Genomic DNA, 26,958 nt, shown 5'->3' on the forward strand with positions numbered 1-26,958 from the left:
GAGGCTTGTCTGTTTTTTAGCTGCAGCAGTTTACAGTGTTAGTGTAAGACATCAATCATGTAGATTACTGGTACTGGTCTGTAAATTGTAGCCCTGTTTCAAGTGGGCAATTACAAATTGTGCTTTAAGTTAGCTGAATGTAGAAAGTGAGAAGGAACAGGATCACGTTAGCAGTAATGAAGGAAAATGGCATGAGATATTAAATAACTGTTCTTATAAGATATTTAATAAATTGAAAGGAAGTAGAGGTGGAAGAGCCCTATGAGGTCATTTAAGCTATCTATTCTAGATGACTGACTTGCTGCCTGCAATATATAATCATTATCTGCTACTCCAGACAAGCTTTAAATGCCACATGCTTCAGTCCTTTTACTGCAGGCATCTTGGAAGAGAAGACGAAGGAAAGGGCAATAAACTTCTTTCCTTCTTCTGAAGCCTATCCTGAGATTTATTCTTTTTCGTCTATTTTGTCTTTTTTTTTTTAATATTTCCATTGTGTTTTTCTGCTTCAGTGTCAGAAAGCCCTGAAGACAGGGCTGACTCATCATCCTGGATAGCTACATTATTTGTGCTTATTCTCGTTTCGAATTTTTCTCTAGTTCAGAATCTCTTTTTCTTTTCCTGTGGCAGCTGGTTTCACTAGCTAATCACCCCAGTAATGGTAGTGTATGGAGTGAGAATATTTTCTTACACTCTCTCCTTCCTCCTCTTCTGTCCCACATCACCCACACTTAAGCGTCTTCACTGGGTAAATATCCCTTTAGGAGAGAGCAATATAATTATTTCCACGTAGAGCTGGAAAGCAGTAATGACTTGCCAGAAAGAAAGCTGGCATGAGCAGTGAAGCCTTACAGGAGGTATCCTGTCACCTAGGAGGTTGCTAGAGTGAGCAGCACCAAAAGGTTGATGTTTGTCTTGTGTTTGACTGTCATGAACTTGAATGTGTATGCTGAAAAACAAGTACCTACTTGAACAGGGAGCATGCATGTGAAGGTCTGTCCATCTTGCAGAAGAAAGCATGGAACAGTTATTTAGCCTCTTTGTGGTTCTTATCCTTATTTCTTTGTAATTGCTTTTTCAGCCCGGTCAAAGAGTTTGGTAATGGGTGAACAGATTGGGCCTTCCTCCAGACCTTCTTCTCCAAATCCTCAAGAACGTGTGTTGAAGTCTGGCTGGCTGAAGAAACAAAGGAGCATCATGAAGAACTGGCAGCAGCGGTGGTTTGTGCTGCGTGGGGACCAGCTCTTCTATTATAAGGATGAAGAGGAAACTAAACCTCAGGTATAGAATCATAGAATGGTTTAGATAGGAAGGAACCTTAAAGATCATCTAGTCCCAATCCCTCTGCAATGGGCAGGGACACCTTCCACTAGACCAAGTTGCTCAAAGCCCCATCAAACCTGACCTTGAACACTTCCAGGGATGGGGCATCCACAGCTTCTCTGCACAGCCTGTTCCAGTGTCTCACCACCTCATAGTGAAGAATTTCATCCTTATATCTAATCTAATCTCAGTTTAAAGCTGTTACTTCTAGTCCAATCACTACACACAGTTGTAAAAAGTCCCCAGCTTGTTTTGTAGGTCCTATTTAGGTACTGGAAAGCTGCTATAAGGTCTCCTCAGATGTATGACTACTTTGAGAACTGTAGGATGTATTGGTTGTGACTTCTACATGGGTCACAATCACTGCTTTGACAGCTCACTTCAGTTGCTCTCTATCCTAGCAAAAACCATACCTGCTTAAGGAGGTTCAAAGGCAAGAGGCATTGCAGGCTGGCTTAGCTACTCCCCAGGCAAGTAGTAGAGCTTGGAAGGAGGTTGAAAGGTGTTCATTTACCCACTAGGGCATGCTGACCTCCAAATTTTAGTATGGTCATCTGTGAGACTGGAGTTGGACAGAAAGAGCTATGGAGTTCCAGATTGCCGAAGCAGGAGTGGAAAAACCTATCTTAGTCAACTGTGACTCATTATCTCCCGAATAATCTGTCGTTAAACTGAGAGGTGAGCCAGCTGCTTAGGGCTAGTTTGAGCATGGAGGTTTTGTTATAAGCCAGCATGCAGGACTTGAGAATGCGCTGTAATATGGGTTTTAGTGTGTTTTGTATACACCTGGGAGTTATTGCTTTTCTATGCAAATTTTGTGGAGAAAGGATTTATGCAGGGCTTAGTGGTGTGTGTCTGACAGTAAAAACTGATTTGGTAGACTGGGAAGGAATGTGACCTTCTACAATGGGGGAAAAAAATGCAACTGTCTGAAGTTTGTCTTTATCAAACCTTTTACTTTATGGAGTATGAATGAAAGAGAACATGTTTCTTAGTGGAAATGGCTGGTTAAGTCCCACTGTGCAATATGTATCAATCAGCATCATACAACTGTCCCAAAGCAGACCATGGAAAGAAAACAGCCAGGAAAAAGGAGTAGGATCAGAACATTTGGGAACTAGCAGAGAGAAGAGGTCATATATTGGTTAGATAATTTTATACCAACCTATATATGATAATTAAATAAATCAAGCTACAGTAGGGCTACTTAAAATGGTAAGTTTAGATCACCTGTATCAGTTTGTCCATGGGACAACAAATGTATGCAAGACAGCTTTCCAAAGCGCATTTAGTCTTGTGAAAGATTTAGGAGAGTCTGATTACCGATATGCTGAGTAGTTGTAGGGCAGTTTGCTGGTGATAAAGGGTAATAGACAGCCATCACGCAACATTATGAACACATGACATATTTAACTTCCAGCTTTTTGGAAGTGAATATTTTAAACAGTTTTAAATGAAACAAACATGACACAAGTTTGTCTCTCTTAAACCAAGTATTAATTGAGTTTTTTTACTAACTTCTTTTTGCCTCATATACCTTTTGTGAGCGTGGTGCTGGTCTAGCACCAATTTCTCACAATTAGGTGTGGTTCTCTAAAACAATTAATGAGAGGACAGTGCTCCTGCATCTAGGGTAAATGGAGAGTTGAGGACATTGCAATTGTTAGTCTGAACTCAGCACTAAATTCAGGATGATTTTTCTGTTTTTCTGACCTTTTTATATCTACAGCACTTGGGGGTGCTGAGCTACAGGATGCAATAAAGATTAGAGCTGAGATGAAGAATTTCTTCTTCAAGTTCTTCAATATACTTGTAAAATATTATTTCAACATTTGAGCTCAAAGGACTTTCCTAGTTGATGGAGTATAGTGTGCAGTGTATTTCATGTGGTCATTGTTTTGACTGTCAGACCTCTAACCAGAGTAATTGAACAGAGGGAACATAATTGAATGAGCCAGACAATGTCCCTGTGTTGCTGCCTCCTGATGAGTCAGTACAGGCATTACAGATTGACAGACAGCCATCACCATCTACACACTCATTATGGTCTGTTACTAAATGGTTTGATACAGGTGCATGCTTAACTGTTGCACATAAATTGTGTTGCAGAGTGACAACAGAAATAGATGTTCCCCTGTGAGCCTGACACAGGTGTGGTAGATTCACAAGGTTGTTGGCTGCATCTTATGTCTTGCACTTACCTAATCAGGAATTTGATCCATCATTATGGAGAGCCTGCCTGTGAAAGAGAGACTTGAGCTCGAGGATGTAATCTATTGTTGCTCAGGGCTCTGCAAACAACAGCTGGATTTAACACTGCTATGACAAGCACCTCATTTTCCCATACAACGCATGGCAAGAGCTGGGCACTTCTAAACTGTATTGGTGAATATGATGAGGAAGAAGCTACCTCAGGTAGTCATGAGGAGTGTTGGGAAGGTGAAGATGATACAGGACCATGTCCTGACTATTTTTGTGACAGTTGCAAACTAGGATTAACATCTGACTTCATCTGGAACTGTATGCATCCCACAGGTGAGATCTACTTTTGGTACCTATAGATAGCTATTGCTTGGGGTTCTCTTGCATGACCAGACAAGGTTACAGGCTTAGGAGGACAGTTGTGACCATGGGAGATATTTTAATTGATTGATATTAGTTCCTAATTTCCTTTGGCTCTAAAGATACTCAAGTTTCTTTTAAGTCATTCTGCTTTAAATATTAAGTATGGCCTGCAAACTTGTGTGCAAAACCAATATCAATAGCTTTACTGAAATTCCTGTTGATTTTCTGTCTATTTGGTTATTTATATAGCCTCTGGAAAAAGGTCATGTTCTTATTATTTATCTGGCAAAGTCAGCTGAGATTTACTCAATGTTTCCAGAGAGAAACCTTAAACATCTTTTTGTTTATGGATGTTGCATTTTTCTGTTTTTATGAAAACCTGTGCTTCCTGGTCTTTAGAGTGAATTGTAGATGTTGTTCTCTTGAAAACAATACTGAAAAGATGGAGCTGTAATCTAATGACAGGAGAATGGCATAGGCTTACTAGACTGAAAAGGAGGTATTCTGTGGCCTTAATGGATTGAGTACTGTTGAAGGTGTGTATGTTTGTGTGCCAGATGACATAGTTGAAGTTGCAGAGTTCACTCCATCAGACTGGCTTCTGTGCTAGAAATCAGAAGGTAAACAGCCATTGCTTTTCTTGAGTATTTTTTCAGGTGTTCTCATGGGGAAAGGAAGAAGGGAGTACTGACCTGCAAAGAGCTTTTGATGTTCCTACTAACTGTGTCAATATATATGTGGGTTTTTAAAGTAGCTTTGGGTTTGGTTCTGTCCCCAGGGTAGGAGGTAGCATGTGCACCCCCTCTGCTTCTAGCAGAATAGAAACCACTCTGCATCTAATTCATTAACCTTTCAATATTGACTTGTATGATAAAAGGCTTTAGTGCATCTGCAGTGAGCTTAAATTTTACACTCTAGAAAACAGCAATATTTTCTACAATGTGTTCTGGCCACTGAACTCTAAGGGTGATGTTGTGTATGATATTTTTCTGTACCATTTTGGGATAATTTGTGATGCATCTGCAATATTGTCATATTGCCTTTCCAGTGTTTGCTGTTACCTTTGGAGTACCTTCAGTGTGTCTTGTCATTTCAGTGAACCTCAAAGTCAAAATATAGTCTTGTCTTTTCCTAGTTAGGCTCTTTGTTTTCATCTAGGTCCAGTTTCAGGCAAGGGAAGCCAATCTTCATTTGAAACTGCAGCATCTGCTGATCCAGAAACCACAGTCAAACTTGCTCAGTAAAATTATTTTCAAAAACACAGCTGCCCAGAAATTGTATGCCAAATACTTCTGCATATTGGTGTGCATACTTCTCACTAGCAGTATCCTATTGTAGAGAGTTTACCTATGCTGTGGAACTAGTTTTTAAAAGTGAGTTATAGATAGTTTGATAGATGTGCTCTTTTCTACAGAAATATTTTGCCTATCTATACCCAGGGAACAAATGACTTGCAGTAACATAAAAACTGTATGTGTATGAACTTCATTCTAAACTCTTGCAAAACCACACCACTGAAGGGTGGAAATGTTGTCACATAGACTAGTCTACAATCTCTAGTTCTAAGCCTAAATTGGAATGGATTTACATAAAACCTGATTGTAGTATTGGGTTAGCTTGGGCTGTTTGATCCTTAGAATTCAGTGCCAGAGAATTCATTGTTATAAAGCTGCTGTAGAAATTTTGTTCCATGTTCAGCTAAAATCAAGGTGGTCATGTAGTCCATCATCTTTGGCTTGGGATGCAGAAACACAAAGCTGAGAGCAGATTTGAGCCCCACTGTTCCCCCACTTCTGTCTTGTATGCATTTGTAACAGCTACTGAAGTGCTATATCAAAGGTAATGGTATGAGATCTAGGATGATCAGTGTTCTGGCATCAGCTTTGTTTGTTGAGGGACTCAGTCATGAAAAGGAAACTTACCACTCATGTTTCCGGTGTCACAGATTTTTCTTTACCAAATCCTGGCTCTACAGAGGCTGGCACAGGGCAGAACTTCTCAATGGGTCTTGTTAGGGAGGACCACAGTAACACCCTGAAGGAATGAACCCTTGTCCTCTTGAGATTCTCCCTCTAAGCACCAAGGCCCTGAAAGGGTGCAAGGTGATACTATCATCAAAAATTGGATTTGAATGTCCAGCTTACTTGGAAGGTCTGTAACCTATTGTCTGTCCCTGAGTTGTTCAGCCACCTCAGGCTCCCAAAGGCTGAGGGAGGGAAGAATAACTTTGTCATGAATTGAGGTTTATTTCTGGGGCATGCTTTGGCATGTATCAAGTTAGATCTTGGGGGATTCAAACTGACTTAATCCATCATTAATTCACTTCCCAAGCAAGATTGCTAATGCAGTCTGAGTGGCTGCTGGACAAGGACACATCAATCTATTTACATTTAGTGATTTCTTTCTACCAGTGACAGCAACTGCAGTAACTGTCAGAATTGATACACTCTCCCTGCTAACATGAATTGTTTTGTTTTTTTCCTACTGTTTCATCTCTGTTTAGAGTTCTCTGTGTGCCAGGCAGATTAGACAGTTGTGAGCAAGGTACTCTGTTACTCTCTGGAGAAGAATGTTGTCCTCTAAAAGGACTGGTTATATATGATGGAAGAGCTAAGAGCAATTTGCTGACGTGTGTGGAGAGAAATGCACAAAAACCTGATCTGAATATATTGGCTACATAAACATCTATGTCCTGAAAGTATTTGCTAGAGATAGGCCTAGGTTACAGTCTTTTTTGGTTTTTGTAGGTAGAGTGAGCCTTCCTCAATTTTACTTCTTGAAAAAGAATAGGGAAATAAGAGAACTGGAAGAAAGACACTGTGGCTGCTGCAAGTCCTGCATTCCTCCTGCTGTCCCATGTCTGTGGTTGATTTCCTGTTTGTTTTTAAATGAGCTCTGCTACATAGTGATCTTCTACTCCATTTTATCAAAATTGGTTAAAATAAGAAATGAGTCACTTCCATGAGAACTTTCTATAGAATGTATGAAATCAAACATGTTTTGAAAAGGGTCAAAAAGGAAATGCTTTGACTAGGAAATGCTTTGGTCTAGGATGTTAGTTCGACCAGTTTATGCAGATCTAATCTCTTCTAGAGTAAACATTACTTTCATCTGTCAAAGGTATGTCTCGTTGAAGGAGACAGGTGACACCGCACCATATGGTGCATCAAGCATGGAGAAAGTCCATTTGCTTAACTTTGCAGGAGAAGGGTGACCTGAGGCAAGCAAGGAACTGCAGTGTGAGATTTCTGGGTTAACCCTTTGAACTCATCACTGATCTTAGTTTCTTGCAGAAAGATGGGCTTTCTGAAACTTTTTAGTTTGATGGCACTTTTCTGTGAACTGCTCCTGCTCTTCACTGTAAATACACTCTGAATCTCATGGTCTGTATATATGGCTGTACATCTTAACTATTTTATGCTATGAACCAGCAAAAATCTGGCATGTATATAATCGGGTTTGTCTCAGATACATGTAACCTGGATATATCTATTTGCCAAGCTTACTAATTCAGGGTGAGAAAAAGAACCCTCCACACAAAAGTGTGGGTTTTTTTTCTGAAGTAACACAGGGTTTGATTCAGAGTCCTGAGTTCTGCTTGGTTATAAATGTGAAGTTTTAGGTAATTGTTTCAAATGGGGATTTATGCTTGCTTTATACTGTTCAGTAAGGAAGGCTTAACTTTTATTTTGTGTTTGCTTACAGACACTGGCTAGTTTTGCTAAGAGGGGACTGTACCTTAAAGGGAGAATGTTATTGCCTCTCTAACATATTTTCTTTCTACAAAATGTAAATTGGTCCTCAAAGGAAAGCAGCTACTAATGTTTAAGACCATTACATCTTCTGACAGAAAACAACTATTGCCAGCTTTCAAATGACAGCTGAAACTCTGAAAGTCTGATCAGCTTGCATCAACTGATATTGTATTAGCTTTTATTGCTGTGTGTACATTTCTACCTTGTGTCAATAAAATAATGACCTGAAACTGTAAATTTACATCTGAGAATGCATAAACACCAAATTTAAGCTAAACCAAATGAAGGACTGTAAGTCTCTTTTCACAGTTTGGGTTTTTTTGGGGTGGTGGTTGGTTTTGTTTGTGGATGTGTTTTGGGATTTTGTTTTTTTGTGATGCATCTGCAATTTTGTCATGTTGCCTGGTTTTGTGGCCTTTTCCTTTGTTCTGGTTTTGGCTTTTAAATTTTATTTTTAGCTGACTTTGATTTTTTTGGGGGTCCTTTCTTGTGGCAATCCTTTCTGATTTCAATTGTACAACTTAGATTTTTTTTTCTTCCGTTTGTGCTGCCATTTTCACCATTTCCATAAAGCTGTTCCATATACTCCTAGAAGCAGGAGGTGTTGGAATATGTGTGTAGCATTAAAACTTCAGGTTCTATTCTTCATATAGAAGCTTTTTTAAAAGACAAAACAGAAAATCGTGACCCTCTCACCTATTCATGTGCCCTTACCTATGTGCTTCAAACTCAGGTTGACATAGGAGCTACTTCTCTTTCTCCCCTCACTTCAGGGACCTCCATTCCTATGATAAGACAGGCAGATACTTGCATTTAACACTTTTGGTCATTTTACTTCTTGAATATGATGTCCCTTGGAGCATGCTATGAAGCTACTTTAAAACTTGTGTATTTAGTATGAAGAAGAGATGGGGAAGAAGTAGGGATGTCTCAGTATATCCAATTAAAATACTTTTGTTTCAGAGAAGTACCTGGTAGAAACCAGACTGAGAAATACAATCTTTCTGCTCAAGCCAAAATTTGAGATTGTTCCTTGTCAAAACATCCAAAGCTTTGGGTACAGTCGGATTCAGGGTCCTGTCTTTGAAAATCATGTTATGTTCACTTAATCACTGCTTGGTCCTTGTTCCTGGCTGATGTAATAATCTATGATACTACCTCTACTTGGTGTGAATCTTGTGAGTTGCAGTGGAAGCTGACGAAGATTGTAACTAGGATTTGTGATTACTGATGTTATGCTCCAATGTATCTTGGATTTGACTGTTGTTATATTGGTTGAAGAGAATGTAATGCTGCATGTCTACTAGAGATATGCATGAAAACAGTGACTGAAACAACTTCTTAATTTTCTGCACAGCAAAAAAAATAAGTTTGAACCCAACTTCCATTCCAGGGCAGTTCAGTGCAAGAACAGGAACTGCTGATCACACTCTTCATGGCTTAACTCCCAGTTCTTACTGCCTTTTGTCTGTCTTACTGTATGTATGTCCTGAAGAATTTGTGCTGAAAACTCTTTAAAATGTCAAAGATTAAAGTAAAAAAAGACAAAGAAACAATGAGACCCAAATAGCATGTGTGTTCTTGTTCAACCCATGTTACTGGACAAGAGTTTCCTGTGATCTCTTTTTCAGCTTTTACATAGATGATGACTTTGTTTGCTTTGAAGACACTATGCCAACAACTATGCAGAATTCCCAAACTGAAATACATTGCATTAACTATGCTTGGGCTCAAGGTGAAAATTAATCAGAATTCTGAGAGCATTTGAACTTGAGATCTGAAGGGGCCCAGATTTCTTGCTAGGGAAACTATAGTTGTATTAAAAGACAGTCCTATTGTCTTGCAAACTTGAATCAGCTGCTGTCCTCCAGTATGTCCCTGGGAACTTCTGTATACTGAGAAAACAGGCCGTTTTCTTCAGTAGCAAAAATAGGAATTTAGAAATAGAACTTCAGCCACCTTATGGTTTGCAGACTACAATCAGAAACTAAAAGGTGAAGGAAGAGTAAATGTAATGTTAAAGGAAAATTTGCAGGGAACAATCAGTTATGGAAACCAAGGAGAATCACCTATGCATGCTCTGAATATTGCTATTCCAGAGGAAAGATCATTTGACCAGAAGTGTGCAGCGTGAGAGAAAGTACAGGCAAAACAGCTGCTTGACCAGCTGAATATTTTCTTGCTCAGAAGGGTGGGTTTGGAAAGGAGGTAGGTTTAGCTGAAGGGTTGGAATTAAATTGAATATGTCTGTTATGTTTCTCTTCTTTTCCTTTACCTTCTTTGTGGCCTTTCCCTTTTTGAACTGATGTTTGTGTCCCTTACAGGGTTTGATATTCCTTCAAGGCAATCAGGTGAACGAGCTGCCACCTAACCCTGATGAACCAGGGAAACATCTCTTTGAAATTGTCCCAGGTAGGCCATTGTTTCCCTGTACTTTCAGTGTAACATCACCTTATTTCAACCAGTTGAATGATAATTGAATTTGGTTTACTTGTAAGTATTCTGATAACACCAGTCAGATTACCTAGAGAGGCTGGGGAATGGGACTTGACAGACTACTCAGTATTCTTTATTTTGGATATAACTGCTGCTGTGGTACCTCATGAAAATAGTAGTTGAGATGCATTGTGCTCCTTGTTTTTTTTTTTTTATCTGTTTGGGTAGGGATCCTTGCCCGGAGTGTTGTGTTGTCTCCCAGGCTGACATGATTTTCTGGTTGTTATGGGAGGAGCCAACAGAGCTGAAGCTGGCAGCACTAAACTTATGGAAAAGGTGTATGCAGTATCTGAATACGCTTTCTTTAACAGATACTAGTACCCACATAATTCAGGGCAGGGGGTAATTTGAAAATGCTTCACTTTTGGATAGAAAGTTTGAGAATAGGTGAGCTGCCATGAAAGAGAGGTTGAAATTTATTTAGGTAGGAAATTTAATGATCTGTCAGCATAGTCTTACTGTAAAACTTTTGAAATCAGTTTAGTTTCCTGTGGACCAACTTGGTATCTCCAGGGTATATTTGGAATTAAGTTCCCTGTTGCAGCATAGGAGCAATTATATTTAATTCAGTTCTGGTTGGAGTTGGGAGATGACTGTCCCTGTGCATAGATTTGAATACAGTATATTTTGGAGGTAGTTTCAGGTGGCAGGGTCTACAGAGGAGAAAACTGTTGCACGACTAACAATGTTAGACCACAGGAGTGAGAAAGTTGAACTAAGTTACTCCTTCCACAGTTATTTTCCAATACTTGAAGACTGAATTCCTGGAAACAAGGAGAGAGACAAATGTGACCCTGGTAAAAATGGTGTGAGTGCATTGACTCAGTTATGCTTTACTTCATGGCCAGCTTTTCCTGAAAGACAACCTGTCCAGGCTTCTTAGTATTGTCTGTTTCCCAAAGTGTTGATAGGGTAGATAGCAGCTTAATGTAATTGCTGCTTTTTTTTTTTTTTTTTTCTTCTGTAATGGAATGGATAACACAGGGAACACTTGTCCCTGTAGTTGAATGTTACTGTTGTGGAGGAAGGTATGCTTTTGCCTGTGTCTTTGGAGTCTTTTTCTTGCCTCCTAATCAGGCTGCCTTAAAATGTCTGTTTTGCGCACCCCTCTGGACACAGTATCAGGCAATTCAAGACCAGACAGTGCTGCAAGGTTTTCAATTACACCAGCAGGCAGGGTTTTGTTATAACTCAAGCAGAGAAATCTGTTTGACATGCAGGAAGCTACTTGGGTAGAGGAGATTTTATTTTCCCTTCCTTGTCACTGCACGCTGCCAGTTAATGCTGCCTTTTTCTTATACTGCGCCATGCCCTCATAGGCAAGGCCTCACAAACAGCAGGACATTGGGCTCAGTGTTGCTTCCATGGAAGTGGCATTTGCTGTCTGAATGCGACATGTCTTCTGCGCCATTTTTCAAAAATTGCACCATACTGTTGTAGGACTGCAGACCTGAGATGTGAAAGCACTTGGGTTGTTGTGGTTGTGAATGATTCCATGTGTTCTGGCAATGATCCGAAATAATTAACTGGGGCACAAGATGGGCTCAGTTGAGTTTCCTCTAGATCTGAGAATGCTTGCTGTTTTCAGATGTGAAAATAGTTATCCCATATTTCATACCCAAGAAAGCTTATATTACTGTAGGCTGCAAAAGAATTGTCCTAAACTGTAGATGGCTGTTGCTTCATTGGAGTTGGTAAAGCAATGCCACGTGGATACTTGAAAAAGGCTATCCAGAGGGGTGGAAAAAGGTGATGCTGTTCACAGCATAGTTGCAAATCCCAGGACATCTGTGTTCAGCTTGTGATTTTGATGCTGCTCTTCTCTGTGTTCCCTGAAAAAAATGATTCAGCCTTATTGCCTCACTGTCCTACCTGCAAAATTGAGATGTCTTCCCTACCTTGTGGAGCATTTGTAGCAAGCTTACTTGCTACGTGAATAGCAAGTATTGAACATTTCTATAAATAGTCAGTCAATACAGAATGTGACTCGGCACAGACGTCACTGGAGGACGTGGCCTGGAGAGTTCCCCATTCTGTTCACAGTGCATTTATTCTGTGCTGGTATTGGCATAAATGCCTTTTCTTTTTTGCATGTCTTCTGAAATAACTGTGTTCTGTGTGGTTGCCAGCCTGCAGAACACCCACATAGCAAACAGCTCTTAAACAGATGCCAGATAGGAAGGGGAGCACGAATCACCCAAATCATTGTTTTCTATCATTTTCCGTCTTTGCTTGTGTTGGATGTATAGCCGTGATCATATCTCTACCTAATTGTGCTGCAGTTCTCCCACTCTAAACTAGGACTATATAGTTTCTATGGGGATGAGGGGACTTTTTAGTCATCTAAACTAAGTTGGGAATCTTGTGAATACAAGTACATATTCCATAGCTGTAACTGTAGATACAGGATTTTATTGTGCTTGTAAGCAGCAGAGCTTTAAGTAACAAAATTAAGAACAGAGTGTAGCATTTCTAAAACGTTCCCCTAGTGTCCCGATTCCAGTTAACATGGCAAAGAGGCTGAGATCTCCAAGCAAGGAAATGTCCAAAGCTTTCTAAAGTCTGTGGTACCAGTTCTCTCCAAAAACCTGTTTTGTGATCAATAGTTAAGGCTTTTGGAATCCTCATTGCTGGAACTGTTGCTGGGATCTTCCCACCTTTCCTCTCTTGCAGGCTGTGTAAAGCTTGGCTGTGGGAGCTGCTTCTGCAGTGCAGGGACTAGAGTCCTGTGCTGTAACAGAGCACGTATTGATTTTCTGCTGAGTAACAAAAACTAATGATGGGCATTGTGTATTATTCATGTTTCATCAAGTTCATTTCTAAGCTGTACAATGCAGCTGAGAGAAGGGTTAACTAGGGACATGAGACTGCAGAACAGTTGTATGGTTAAACCAGTGTTAGATCTGGTGACAGGACTTCATGAAACACCTCCTTTGGCAGAGATGTTCTCTATTCTCTTTTCTGTAGAATCTCTGTAAATTTTTGGATCTTTTTTAATCCATTCATGCTTTCCTACTTTATAGCTACTGAAGTTTAGAGTGGAATAGCAGGGTAAACTGTGGGCTCAAGTTGCTCTCATGTTCCAGTGCATGTTAGCAGGTGAGGGGGAAGTTTCTATAAAATTATCAGGGTAATGTGAGGTCAAGTGCAAAGCTTTAACAGTTTAGGGTAATCATCACATAGCAGCTGGTATTTCTGGGTGGAAATAATCACTGTATGTTGCCTGGGAGAGGAGTGCAAATCTGGTAACAGAAACAGCAGCTGATTACTAGGGACAATAAAGAAACTATGGGTTAACCTGGGGTGACTGTGTTTCAGATTGATGTAATGCAGTGTATAAGAAGCACAGGGATTGATCTCTGAGAAGGTCTTAAGGAATATTGATGGATTAAATGCTCCTGAGGTCTCACCTTGTAGGAAGCTTTTGCTTTTAATGCCCTGTGGAAAATAGTCTGCCTGGTTTTATTCTGTGGTCTTCGCAGCACTATGAGAAGCTCAAGTTTTGATGTGGAGTCAGAGATAATTCTCAGATATAATATGACTTACAGAGTCAAGGAAGGGAGTGGTTAAAAGGATCAGAAGTTAGGAGGTGAAAAGTGTTGTCTTGATAGGTATGGCAAGGTTTATTATCAACTCACTGGAGAACAGCTTTTCTTTGTGGAAAACTTCATAACTTATAAGATATTTCCATTCTGTTTCAGAATGGGGTTCAATTGATCTATTGATGGTGAGTAGGAGCAGAAAGGTAGAAATATTAACAAATTTTTTTGTGGATTGCCTGATACCTCTTCCTTTCCTTCAATGCAGAAGACCCAAATTTCTGTTCCACTGGGTTTAGACCAGGAACCTGAATCTGCTGTCTGCATAGTGGGCAAGTATCCTCAGTGACTACTGGTTTTAGTTCTTTTGTTTTTTCTCAGAAGTGTGTTTTTGCCTTTTTTTTTTAACCTATGAAATCACTCCAAGGTAATGTCTGAAGAAAATGTGCCCTTTCGTATTTCAACAAACAGGTATGTTATGGTTAAAAGCAGCCTTACTGAAAAATTCCAGAACAAACCTCATGGTACACATCTTGGTGTCTCCTTATCACTGATGATAGCTGGTTCCTGTTTCTTGCCACAATGTTTTCTGCCAAGGTCAACAGCGACAGCTCTTAGCTGGGTCTTTCTGTGCAAACAAGAGTGTCATTTTCTGGTAAGTTTGATTTGATTTCACTAGAAACTACTGCTGAAGGGGTTGATCTTGTTTCTCACTTTCCTCTTGGCTTCTTCCCCAATATATCATCACATCTCTAACTTCAACTCTTATGACTGAAAAAGCAGTTTCCAAAACAGTTGGACTTCAGGTTGATCCATTTAAGCTTGATGAAAACTGCACCCTTCAGGTTGCTTTTTGTGTTCCAGTTGAGTAAAATCATCAGCCCTCTCCTTAGGGAGGCAGTTCAGTCTTCTTCAGAACTGAGTATCAGGCTTTTTGTGCACTTGACCAAAGATAACTGCCTGCACTTGATTCATGTGTAGAAGGTTATTATCAAACTTTCAGAAGTCAGACCTCTGTGGCATGCTCTTCAACTAATTATAAAGACTGAACCTTTTATAGTCAGACTGAATGCAGGTCTCTTTTGTAGAGGCAGTAGTGACTTCTTTAAAATTGGGCTAGAGGTTGTATTCTGCCAGAAGGTAGGCTGAGGCAGGGTAAAATGCCTCATCCAGGAACTTTAGTGCAGGGTTTATGTAGATAGTATTTAACAGCCTTGTTTGTGCTGTATAGCAAGTAGGAAATAAAGGCAGAACTAAAAGGTGGGAGCCCTGACTCTTACAGGCACAGTAATTGTTGACTCCTTGTTCTGTAGGGAGCCTGTCAGTGGTGCTGGTAATGTTGTACAGAAGAGCAGTTGGAGTGGCAGCTTGTTTGTCTTGTCCCAGTAGGATAAATGGTGCCTACAAAGCAACTGCTCTGTGGTTTGCTTCTGTGTCACAGGTGATCAACACCAATCAAGTTATTTTTTGTGGCCTTTTTATCATGGTTCCAGTTGAGATGATGTGTAATTAAAATATCTAGAACAGAAATTAGAAATTCAGATGTTAAAAACCATTCTGTGTTTTCTATTATTCAATGCAAATTGCAGTTCTGACTAACAGCAGGATACCGAGTTTGCTGGTAATTAAATTTTCTCCTGAAGCTCACAGCTGATAACCAACTGTGCATATCTGGACACGTGATGTTGATATTTAAGGGTTGTATTTAGATTTCTGTGTTTTGTCACTCAGTGTATTGGCTAGGGAAGTCGCCGTAAATAAAGGAGTTCTGGGTCCTACTTGAAAGAATGAGGCAATGTAGCTTCAGTGGTCAGCTGCAGAAGCACTTAAGTGAGAGCTGTGGACATCAGAGTGTCAATAACATTGTATTGGCCTGTAGGAGAAGATTAATGGTCTTGGTTTTGCAGTGGATGCCACTGTCTCATCTGTGTTTAACACTTCTAGATGTCTGGAGTACAGTTGAAGGCATGTAAATATTTGTATGTCACGAGAAGTGATAACTGTCTTTTGGAACTTCAGATAGACTTTCCATTTGTTAAGGAGAGAAACCTAACATGTTTTATCTGAGCTACCTTTCCAAAGGGGTGCTCAGAATGATAAAAATGCGTGCCACCTTTGCAGTCTGAGAGTCTGGAAACTGTTTCCCGTTGTTACCTTATCACTTGAGTTAAAGACCTTCAAGTTAATGAAGTCTTACCACTAAGATAGTGACAGGTACATCTATATTACTTTTGCTATCTGCAGAGTCTCTTTTTACATGCAAATGAGTGCAGCCTGGGTCACCTTAGAAATGCGTATTCCCACACTAAAAATTGTTGATGCGTTCTTCATGTGCTGCGTGCTCTGTCTGCTCGTGAGCACTAGATGGTGCTGGTTCTTTCCGCCTTGGGCTTGGACACTTGCTGTCAATTACGGCATAGGTCTCCAATCACTTGAGTTTCGAGTTCATCCTTTAAGAGGAAATAAACCACTCTTTGTTGTTCGTTGGTGTCTCCTCAGAGGTAAATCAACAAGCAAGAGCTCACTAACAATGTTATTGCTCAGCCTGTGGAGCTAATACTGTGTTCTATAGACAGAATACAGTATTGCATGTGTTTCTGCATGTTTGCCCTACCATGAACATCTTTGTCTGAATCCTCAAGATACAAGAAACTGAATGCTTTCAGCTCTTGTCACTTCTGCCAAAATCAACAGTCTTTGAAAACATTCAATTTGAAGTTGTTTGCCCATTAAATCTTAAGATGAAAACAAGATTTATTTGTTGTGGAAGAGCAAAGCATGATCTGTATAGACATGAACAGTAATGTTTGTGTGAGGAAGCCACTCCAACCTAGACCTCTACCTTTTCAGGTTAACATACTGACCCCCAGGGATTACTAGCTATTCTGTGGTATCTGTCTGTTTTCCTCTTCCCTCATTCTGAGCCTGGTAAACTTATTTTCCAAAATATATATCCTTCAGATTTTTCTAGTTTCAATGAATTTGCATTTACCTCTTCCATCTGGGTATGGGAGTGAAGGAGTTTGATCAAACCTCTGACTTGCTATTTTGGGATCTGCCAGAAAGACCAAAAGATACTAATTGTTGTCTTCAGGGTCACTCCTTTCCAAATTCTACTGAAATTCTTTTATATAACTGAAAAATATATATATATTTTTGTGGCTTGTCCAGACATTTACAACTTCATTTAGCATAAACAGAAATACCCATCAGATGTTAGTATTTCTAGGCTTGTTATACAAATGGATTTGAGTTGAACAACTGTTATTTGAGTAAGTTAATGGGGGCTCTGCTTTCCCTCATGCAGAAATGAAACACTAACTGCAAGCAAGTTACCTCTGCTTACTGGTCTCCTGATCGGTAGTTTCCTTGAATACTTGATTGTACCATGTCAACAAATACTTCTGAAAAGAGAATGTGAAAAAAAGGACTGAACTTTGCACTCAGAAATCACATAACCTTACTGATTTAAACAGTATTGTGTTCAGTCCAGTGGTGTATCCTTACAATTTGACCAATACACCATTGCCTACTTAAGGTAATGACTCATTGCTGGTCAAGGTCATCTGACTACATCCAAACTTCTGTACAGAAACGTTATTGGGCTTCTCTTTCTCCCTGAGGGTTATGAGGCTCTGTGATACATTCTTATGTTTTGGCTCACCTTATATTATCTACTTAGAACATCTTGAAGGGCATCAGGAGGCACCTTCAAACTGTAAATTGCTTTTTGCCTTTTTTTTTTCCTCCCTAGCATATCCAATGCCCAAGGCTTATGTTTGCATTTGGCAAACAAAGTTCCTACTTCATGAAATAAACAAGACACTGCCTTTGTTTCATTAGGAGTGTTTGATCTTCTCTGAGTTATACTGTCTACATCTCTCAGTGCTCTGCAGCCCTGGGCAATCAAACATAGGCCTGGAATTGGGCTGTGACAACATATGTGTTCTAGCTGTGTTTAATGCATGCATTGGCTTTCAGTAAGTATGCTGGTTTTTTTACAAGTTCAATTGCAACAGCATGAGACCTGTAAGGAAAGAAGCATGAGGCTTAAGGAGTTTGAATAGCTTTTTCTGCTAGTGCAGATCATTAAGACATAATCTGACTGTTCCTGAGCAGTTTTCCTTAACAGGGTGTTTCAAAAAGATGGACCCAATTTTAAATCACTATATCTTTGAAACTGGGTCTATCTTCTGAAACACCCTGTATTCCTCAGAGTCAAATATGTCTGCATAGCATTTTGTGTAGGCTACCCTTTGGGTGTGAAAACATGGCTTTGCAAGATGATGGCTTGTTGCTGCTGGAATATAAAGGCATCATTTGATCCCATCAGGTTGGCTTTTTAGTGCAAATTAGGTAAGATTTTGAACTCTTCCTGCTGAGATGTTCCAAAGTAAGCTCCGCTATTGATTATTCTGCCTTAAGGATAATATATTAAGCCCTAAGGCACGTGCGGTTGGTAGAGGTTTGCTTTTGTGTGTGTTTCTGTGCAAGAACAGTTTTGTTCCTTAAAGATATGCTTATCAAACTGTCAACATGATCAGTTATATAGTACCTTCCCTTTATTTCTTGCTAATTTGTCAAAAATCAAGTCTTCAGTGCTGTCTTGCAGCTTGTGTGCTCTGGTACTGCTGTTGCAGGTTAAGATTTGTTGAGCCCCAGAAGCAACTGTGTTCCCACTTGCAGTAAGGATGGCTGAATTCTCCAAGATTTTGTGCAATCTCCAGGATGCCTGGGGCTAAAAATGTAGTCTAGTTTAGTAGGTTAGCGTGATGAAGTAAAATAAAATTAGACATGGGTTATATAGCAATGCAGTTCATAGCACACAGCAAATTCTATCATAGTAAAAATAAGTATTAGAAGTCAACATAAGCATGAAGAAAGAAAACATCAAGCTGAAAGGAAGTATACTGCTTAGTCACCTCCTCCGCATTTGTTTTACTAGCTCAATAGTCGTACTGAGGTGAGTTGATCTCTAAGATTTGTTTGATTGAGCCCTTTATTTGAAGTTCACCTGATCTGCCTTGTGTGATTCAGTGTATTAATTCTTGTCCTTAGCTGGTCTGGGACAGTCATGTTTAACTACAAATAATACTATACCTCAGATGAATTGCAGGATTGTATTGGTTGTGTGAGCTGGAAATGCAGTCAGGTTTGCTCGCTCTTTTCCTTTACTGTTCCCAGGGACTATTTTCCTCTTTTTTCTGTACTGGAGCTTTTTGAAGGATCAGCATGTCTGCTGAGTGCATTTTCTTTACCTCTGACTCTAGTAGAAGTGAACTGCTGAATATCGGATGAGTGGATAGATGATGATGGTTCTTTGTTTATTGAGGTGATTAATTTTTTTTAATACTCTGTGGATCCTGAACCTTGCAGTGGATATCTGTATCTGCTTGCAGAGTTCATGCTTTATAATAGCAAGAATAAAGAAAACATCTCTTTGTTTCTAAATGTAGAGTTTTATGAGTAGGGAACAGTAACTGAGATTTGTGTATACTTGCTATGCTCCTCCTGCTGTCTGTTACAGAATTGCTGTAACATCTGCAGTGTTTAATGACTTGTCAATTTATTCTAAATTCCTACCTGCTTTGAGATGCTGTGGATTTGATTTCTGTTGTGTGTGTAGCAGGTGCAGGCTATGCAGAATATAGAGAAACACACACAAATTCTGAAACTGTCAGTCACATTGCATTCACTGAAAAGAGCAAGAAGCAGAATTGGTTTCTGAACTAATGCAGGATGGCACATAAGTGAAGGAAACTTAAATATTTGCTCCCCAGACTGCTCTAGAAGGGAATTCTGACACAATTTTTAAAACCCCTTAACTAAAGGGCAGGCACGGGCAACCATAATCCAAAACCACATTATATATTGAGGCAACACTGCTGATACCATTGAGGTACCTGTTAGTGCTGGTAGCTTAACTGTTCAGTATAATATGCTGACTTGAAAATACCAGCTGGAAGTCATTCAAGGGAGCAAAGGTAAGAAAAATACAACACTATACAAGTGTGTGTGGGAAGAGACAGCAGAGTTGATAATCTGCTGCTCCAGCATCCAAGAGGAATTATAATTAGGAAACTGCTATCTGGGATGTTTATGAAACCATGTCTTTGAATGATGCACTAATGCCAGTTTGAAGGAGCAGCTGGCACACTGTCAAACAGCTGTGAGCGTTCCCAGGCAAAACCCACTCTGTGTTTGTCTGAAATGCTTTAGGGGGGATAACTAGTGCGCTATCAGTGAGAACCAGCTTGCGCTGGGCCTTCTGAATTAACTTCACTGTGAGGGGAGAGGAGGAAATATGGCAAAGATATATTGCCTAGGGCACAGCACTTTAAATTTATACTCTGTTAAATAAGCTGTCGTGCTATAAAGTAACAGCAACTTCATGTTACATTGTAAAAATTTTCATTAGCCTTCCTACGCTGCTTTAAGTATTTTAAAAGTACTGGTTATATGTGATGAGTGGGGGAGGAAGGCTACAATGAAGTGATATATATGCTGCTTTTTAATGATTTTTCAGATTCTTATCATATGCATATGCCTGTATTTAGACTGACCCCTAGGTAGGGTCCTATCAACTCAGTTGCTCTACAAAATACATGCCTGACTGTGAACTTGTACATAAGATTCTTTTGTGTTATGCAAGAACTTAGACAAGGTCATCACACAAGTCCCTCTTGGGCTTGATGATTATGAATAAACTTTTTTAAAAAATGCAAGTTACTACAGGGAAACAAATTGGTCTGACACATACATTGTTGAAAGTGCAGTCTTTGAAGAACTAGTGCTACGTGAAAAATGGTAAAATATGAAGTGAGCAGAACAGTTGAGTTTCTTTGGTGTACAGCCAAGAGAAATACTGACACCAATCACATAAAAAATGAAACACAAGCAATTTCATTACTTCAGAGTGTCCCTGTACAGTGGCAAACTAAAGAATTAATTTTTTGTTTTAAAATTAATAAATTATAAGAATATCAACTTTTCTGTTAGTTCCTGTTACTCCAAGAAATTTATTAAGCAAATGATGGGTGTGGAATCTTCAGCATGTCCAGAGTGTGGCTTTTTTTGTGATACCAACCCTTCTAACAGATAAGATTCTGTAGATGTTTGGTTAGTGCATTTACATGTGTTTTAGGACACTGGGAGCAGTTCTTCCTCCTTGATAGCTTTATGCTCTGTAGAAAATTTAGTTGTACTGAATGTGAGTTACTTGAACACAGCCTGTTAAACTTTTTTTGGCTTAAAGGGCGAGCATCATGACAGTTTTGACTGAGACCCACTATTGTTTAATTTTTCTGTTCACTTTGTTTTTCTGGAAATAGTGTGCTAGTTACTTTGATATAGCTTCCCTACAGAGAATGCATGAGTATGCCTAGATACATCCTCTGTTAACCAGAGGATGTTATGCCATTTGAAATTTTACATTGCACTGCATTAATAGACCTGAGCTATGCCAGTAAAGAATTCAAATTCTGTGTTTATATTAAAAAGAACAGGAATTATATTGATTTTATTATTTTAGCCGTCTGTTTCTAAATAGGTGTAAAATACCAGATCTTGAGAAGTACTCCTTATGACTACAAGCACCTGGAAAAGCTGTATTTTGCACTAACGTTTTCCATCCAAGAAGATTTTAGGAGGAGCTCAACACAGTGAACACTGAGGACACTTATTGTAGTGTGGCCGATCTGTGGTGAACTTAGTGATGTTACAAAAACTTTGATCTTGTAAGTTTAATCTAAGCTTCACACTGTATCTACAGGATCTTTCATAGGGGCTCTGCTCAAGGTACTGTTTATAAAAGCAATGAGGCAGCTGGGATCAGGACTGTGTTCTGTTTAGTGTAGAACACTCTGATAAGCTTAATCTTCCTAATTTTCTTCAAGCACTCTAACTGAATTGGATGTCATTTCTTCCATTAGGAAGACAAAGTTCAGGTCATTTATAATTATAGTACTGTTCCTGTTAACAGACTCTAAGTGTTTACTTTCTCCAAGTTTGTGTCTTCTATCTTGGTTCTGGCAGGTGCACAGCCCAGTGCATACAAATTCTTTCAAAGTCTGGCTTTGAACCTCAGCCAGAGGAGACAGATTATTTGTAACTGCAGGATTACACCACATATTCTACGTCAAACTATTGCTCATCTAGTTGAAGTCCAGTTAAGATGTTGATATCCTTGCCTCCGTGTGGTACCAAAGATGCCATACATCATGCTGAACTCAGGAAGCATTGTTGTTAGTTTTGGGGTTTGCTTTTGATCTCCAGCTGTCTGACACTCATTAAAACCTGGGGGAGGGGGCAGGAGGAATTGGAGATAATAAAGAGCCATGAAATCTAAAGCATACAGTGTTAAAAGGGAGTGTATGTGAGGCCTCAAGGAAAGACTGTTATAGTCAACTGTGTAGTCTTTGCATTGAAGGACAACTGTACAAACTGTGTTGCTTTCCTGGCTTTGGAGTAGTGGATTTTACTAGGAGGATTTATCAGCACACTGGCAGCTGCTGACTTGAGATATGAAGAGCCTTGCCTATGTTAGGAGTGCTATATGGATATGATTATGCCAAAAGAAAGCCTGTACTGGCATACTAGTGTAATGTGGAGAAAGATTACTTTTCTGAACACAAATGTGCCTACAAAGATTAGCAGCATTCTAGCTATGCTGATGTGAGAATCCTCCACTCTACAGAGGCCATAAAGGCTTTGAGACCATGTGGTTTATATAAGAATTAGAGAATCAAAATGATGCCTTCTGGGAGGGTTCAGCAGAAGACCTTTTCCAGACTAAATTTCCTGTGGTCCATTTTGAGTGGACAGACCAGAGTTCAGCATAACCTATTTCTGTCCTTATGTCCTTATAGGTCTTGAACATGGGTCACTGCTGTCATGTGTTGCTGACACTGTGGAACATGAAAGGACATGTTCTACCTTTAGTTACCTCTGGCGCAGACACATCACAGTAGCAAATAGAGAAAGTTGCTATAAATTTAAATATTGTGCCTGTGGTCATGTTTCGTAAGAGAAATATTCCCTCCTGAGCCTCTGTTCTGAAACTGGTAGGGGTCTGTGGAAGATTTCATAAATATGGCTGCAGATCTCTAGGGTCACTGTCTTACTGAAAGGAATACATGAGGACTGGGGAGGAGCAGTGAGAGGGAATTTAGTGCCTTCCCCAGTAGTGCTTTGAGGTCACAGCTGTTTCCTCTTGAAAAGCACAGTTCTGCCTTCAGCTGTGCTGCTAACAATGTCACAGGGCTCTGCTTTGGCCTCAGTAACTTTGAAAATATGATTAAGCTACACACAAGGAGTTGTTTCTTAGCCATCTCTGCCAAGACATCTCAGGCTGTAGGAGTCCGTGTATTTTCTATCAATCTCAGACCTCCTTGCTATTATCTTAAGATTCTGCAATCAGTCAGGAGTTGTGTCTCTCCATGAACCAAAGCAAGTCCTCCTTCTATAAGCAATGGTTCTTTGAAGTTAGTAAGTGTGAAATCTTGCATACATTGATAGTAGGTTGTTGCCTCTGTGTACACTGGGATTTGTAGGAAAGGGCTATTGTTTTTACAACAATTTAAAGTGCTGTTGGGGAGCAACAGATATTTGCAGCAAAACTGTGCTGCTTATTAATCTATGTGCTCAGCTGATCTTCCCCTTCAGGCTATAAGTTGGTGTGAACTGTGCGAGAGAAGCTATGAATGCATGGCCATCAATGAGAAACAGTGTGTGGCATGAGGTAAGAGTTGCTGATGTTGGCCAGTGTGCTAACCTGCTGCTGAGAGAGATGAAAGCTCAGCAGTAAGAGCTGTCCTTTAGTCATGGTACACATTGCCTTTTTACCAACAAAATGGAACAATAAGGACATCAGCTTTGCCAGGACCAGGTGCAAGAGACTCATTATAAATGAGCCTTACCCATGGGTAAGGCTAACTATTGTTGATTTGGTGGTTTGTTGCTTTTTTTTTTTTTTTTTTGGCTTGTTTGTTTGGGCTTTTTTAAGGCTTTCTTGGGACTTCAATGACAGAACCCTAAGAGCTTGCCAATGCCTCCAAAGCAGAGACCTGGCATTTACTCTCTAGCACAGTGTGGCTAAAGGTATATTGTCACTTGCAACCAACCTTAATTTGTGGATGCTTGCACCTAGAATTCTTCTGTTTTGAGATTTTCACATTCAGCAGATGGTCCACCAGAATTTGTGGGACTTCTTTTTCATTTCAAGAAGTACCTTAGGCTGCAGAATCACTATTGGAATAGAAGGAATAAAGAAGGTTGACAGGTGGGAATATCTTTTAAAAGATGGTCAGTGCTATGGAAAAAAAGGTCAAAATGGCAGTGCAAATTATTGTCAGATGACTGTCAGATGATATGACTTCAGATGCTGAAATCCTCTTGGAATTACAGTGATTGGAGAGAAAAGAGGAGGGAATAGACCTAGTCAAATCAGAGTAACTTTTCATAAATTCAGTATCTTGTGACTCTTTGTGGTCTATAAACTGTTTAATAGGACAAAGTCATATGTTCTGAAATATTTTACCTGACCAAACATACGGGAATTTTGATCTTTGTTTTAAAATGCTTTTTTTATTTTAAGCCCATAAAGCCTTTCTTAACAGAGCTATGCCGCATTATAAACCTAGCCTGGCTAATGGGAATTTGTTGTTATATCACTTGGGAAAAGGCAATATATGAATACAAAATGTGTACATCCATACAGTACCTACCTCTCATGCAGTTGTCATACATTCATAAAACAGTTTAGGATGTCAGGGACCTTTAAAGGTCCTGCAATGAGCAGGGACATCTTCAACTAGAACAGGTTGCTCAGAACCCTGTCCAGCCTGACCTTGAGTGTTTCCAGGGATGGGGTATCTACCACCTCTCTGGGCAACCTGTTCTGGTGTTTCACCACCTCCATTGTGAAAAAAAAAAAAAAAATTCTTCCCTGTATCTAGCCTAAATCTACCCTCTTCTACTTTAAAACCATTATATTTTGTCCTGTCACAAGAGATTCTACAGAAAACTTTGTCCTCACTTTCTTATAAGCCACCTTTAATTATTGAAAGGCTACAATAAAGTTTCTGCAGGCTGAATAACCCCTAGTTGAGGTATCTACATACAACTCATTTTCTTCTGTGCCAATGTCTTCCATGAAGAATAGATAAACAATAAATTGTTCCTGTAAACTGTGAATATCTGATTCTTCTCTCAGCAGGTTATTTTTCAGAGTCTTATTAAGCAAGAGAACTGGAGTTTGCAAAAACATTTCCTTCATAATTTATATTAAAGACATTAAAAGTGCATATTTGGAAGTTGGGTTTTTGGAAGCAAAGGACGATGGAGACAGAGGCTCGGAAAGGAGAGTGGTTTAGACTTCTCTGATCTTATAGAAAAGAAGCCTTGGGTGAGGTAGCATGTGATGTTAGACTGAGCAAGATTTCTGGGCTATTATTTATTACTAGTTTTAAGCTCTTATAAGAAATGAAGTCGGTCTTTAAGGGAGCTACAGCACTTTGAGGTGTATGAACTAAGACTGACTGTAATGTATTCTTCTACCTGTGTTATTACATTGCCAAAATAAACTCTTTCTTCCCGAGATCCAATGGCTACTAGGAATTCTGTGGAGAGTCGCAGGGTGTTCCCAGTGTGGGTCTGGCAAGTCCCTTCTACTTGACCTTCACCATCTATTTTGGCAATCAAGTAAGGGAATAATGCAGGTTGAATTTGACTTCTCACAAAAAGCAAATTTCCCATTTTAGAAAGCCTCTAACTTTTGAAAAGGAAATCTATAGTTTACCAGCTCCTTGACTTGTAGATCTTTGAACAATATGGGGAACTTCATAGTATAAATAACTTTGCAGATCAGCCAAATCAAGCTTTTATTGGCTAAACTTGAACATTTTAGCACCTCTCCTGGGTTTTTAATATAGATATAAGTGAAATTGTCAGCCCTTTGCAAGTGCATCTGCTTTCTGCTGGCTGTCTCAGATCCATTCTGTCTGAAGCATGGTTCATCTGTTTTCATATTAGTGATTCAAGGCATTGCCAACATTTGTGTTCTTCAGATGAGTGTGTGTGGTTTTGGGGGAGATGAGGGGGTAGAAAAAAAAAACTTTGTAGTCGTTGCCCTGTGCCTGAAAGTTTGAAAAGCAGCATGTGCCCAGCTCTAGAATTGTATCTCTGACACATTTGGGAATTTGGGGAAGAGGAAGAAAAGTCAAACTATCTCCTAGTAAAGGAGTGAAAAAGAAATATCTTCAGCCATCAGTGAGCTGTCACATCTGGAATGAATTGTTGAAATAGAACAGCATATTCCTTTACTTAGTGGTGTGTGTGGTGTGTTGTTTTTTTTTGGGGGGGGCGGGAGGGAGGGAAATGCAATAAAAACTGAAACCTTCTGGTTTCCAGATCTCCAACCAAATCTTTAAATAGGAAAGATTGTTATTTGCATAAGTGTTCAGCAGCCAGATTTCCTTTTCAGTGGCAGCCAATTTCTATCGTATTTCTTAGGAAATGGGAGGGACTGTAAACTTTATTTCAAGAATTTCAGGTGGTGAAGCTAAAAGCTAGGACTGGAGAAAACACATGCATAGTACAGGGTCTTTCAAAAAGATAGACACACTGCCTTGAAGTTAGGTCGCACAGGACGCCAAGGCTTGACTCTACACTCTTGACCCACAAGGTCCCCAGACATTACACCCTATGATTTTTTTTGGGGGGTTACATCAAAGGCTGTGTTTTTGTGCCACCATTAGCACATTGTGCTGCTATCGTGGAATATGCTAGTTTGTGTCCTCCTTTTTGAATCATCCTGTATATTGGTTATTCAGAAAAACTTGAGGCACTTGGTCTGCACCAGTTCATTTCACAGGGACCTGTTAAGTACTTGATTTTTGAAACATCAACCTAATTGCTTAGTACTTGAAATCAAGATTTAGACATTGAATTCTGGGCTCCTTAAACCTTAGTCTAAAGTTGGTATGTGCAGTTTAAGGAAAAGACATGCATGGTTAACCATAGATCTAAAAGGTCAAATTGCTAAGAATTACAGAAATTCCACTTTGAACAGCTCCTGCTGTACAGAATGAGTTATGTATTCTAACAAAAATGAGTCTCAAATGAATCTGCAGATTAAATGGGTTTTGTTGCTGTAAAAGTGCAAGCATATCCACTTTATTTTAAGAATAGGCTAATACCTACCTGAAAATTTATAAGTACCTTTTATATAATATTAATATATATATATATATAAATTATGAGTTTGTTTGACCCGGACAAGT

At 39.5% G+C, this 26,958-nt stretch overlaps 1 protein-coding gene across 5 annotated transcripts in view; it reads left to right on the top strand.

The window, feature by feature from the left end:
- Positions 1 to 26,958, top strand: part of ARHGAP22 (Rho GTPase activating protein 22) — a 154,322-nt gene that overhangs the window by 25,995 nt on the left and 101,369 nt on the right. For all 5 annotated transcript variants that reach the window (XR_011740303.1, XM_071811955.1, XM_071811953.1 and 2 more), the window contains exons 2-3: positions 1,082 to 1,281; positions 9,968 to 10,055. Coding sequence is in view for 4 of the 5 variants with exons in the window: in XM_071811953.1 (XP_071668054.1) it covers positions 1,082 to 1,281; positions 9,968 to 10,055 (288 nt within the window). In the remaining variant the exon portion in view is untranslated. The remainder of the gene's footprint in view (positions 1 to 1,081; positions 1,282 to 9,967; positions 10,056 to 26,958) is intronic.

This window comes from Patagioenas fasciata, chromosome 8, assembly GCF_037038585.1.
Source record: "Patagioenas fasciata isolate bPatFas1 chromosome 8, bPatFas1.hap1, whole genome shotgun sequence".
In the NCBI taxonomy this organism is placed as follows: Eukaryota; Metazoa; Chordata; class Aves; order Columbiformes; family Columbidae; genus Patagioenas; species Patagioenas fasciata.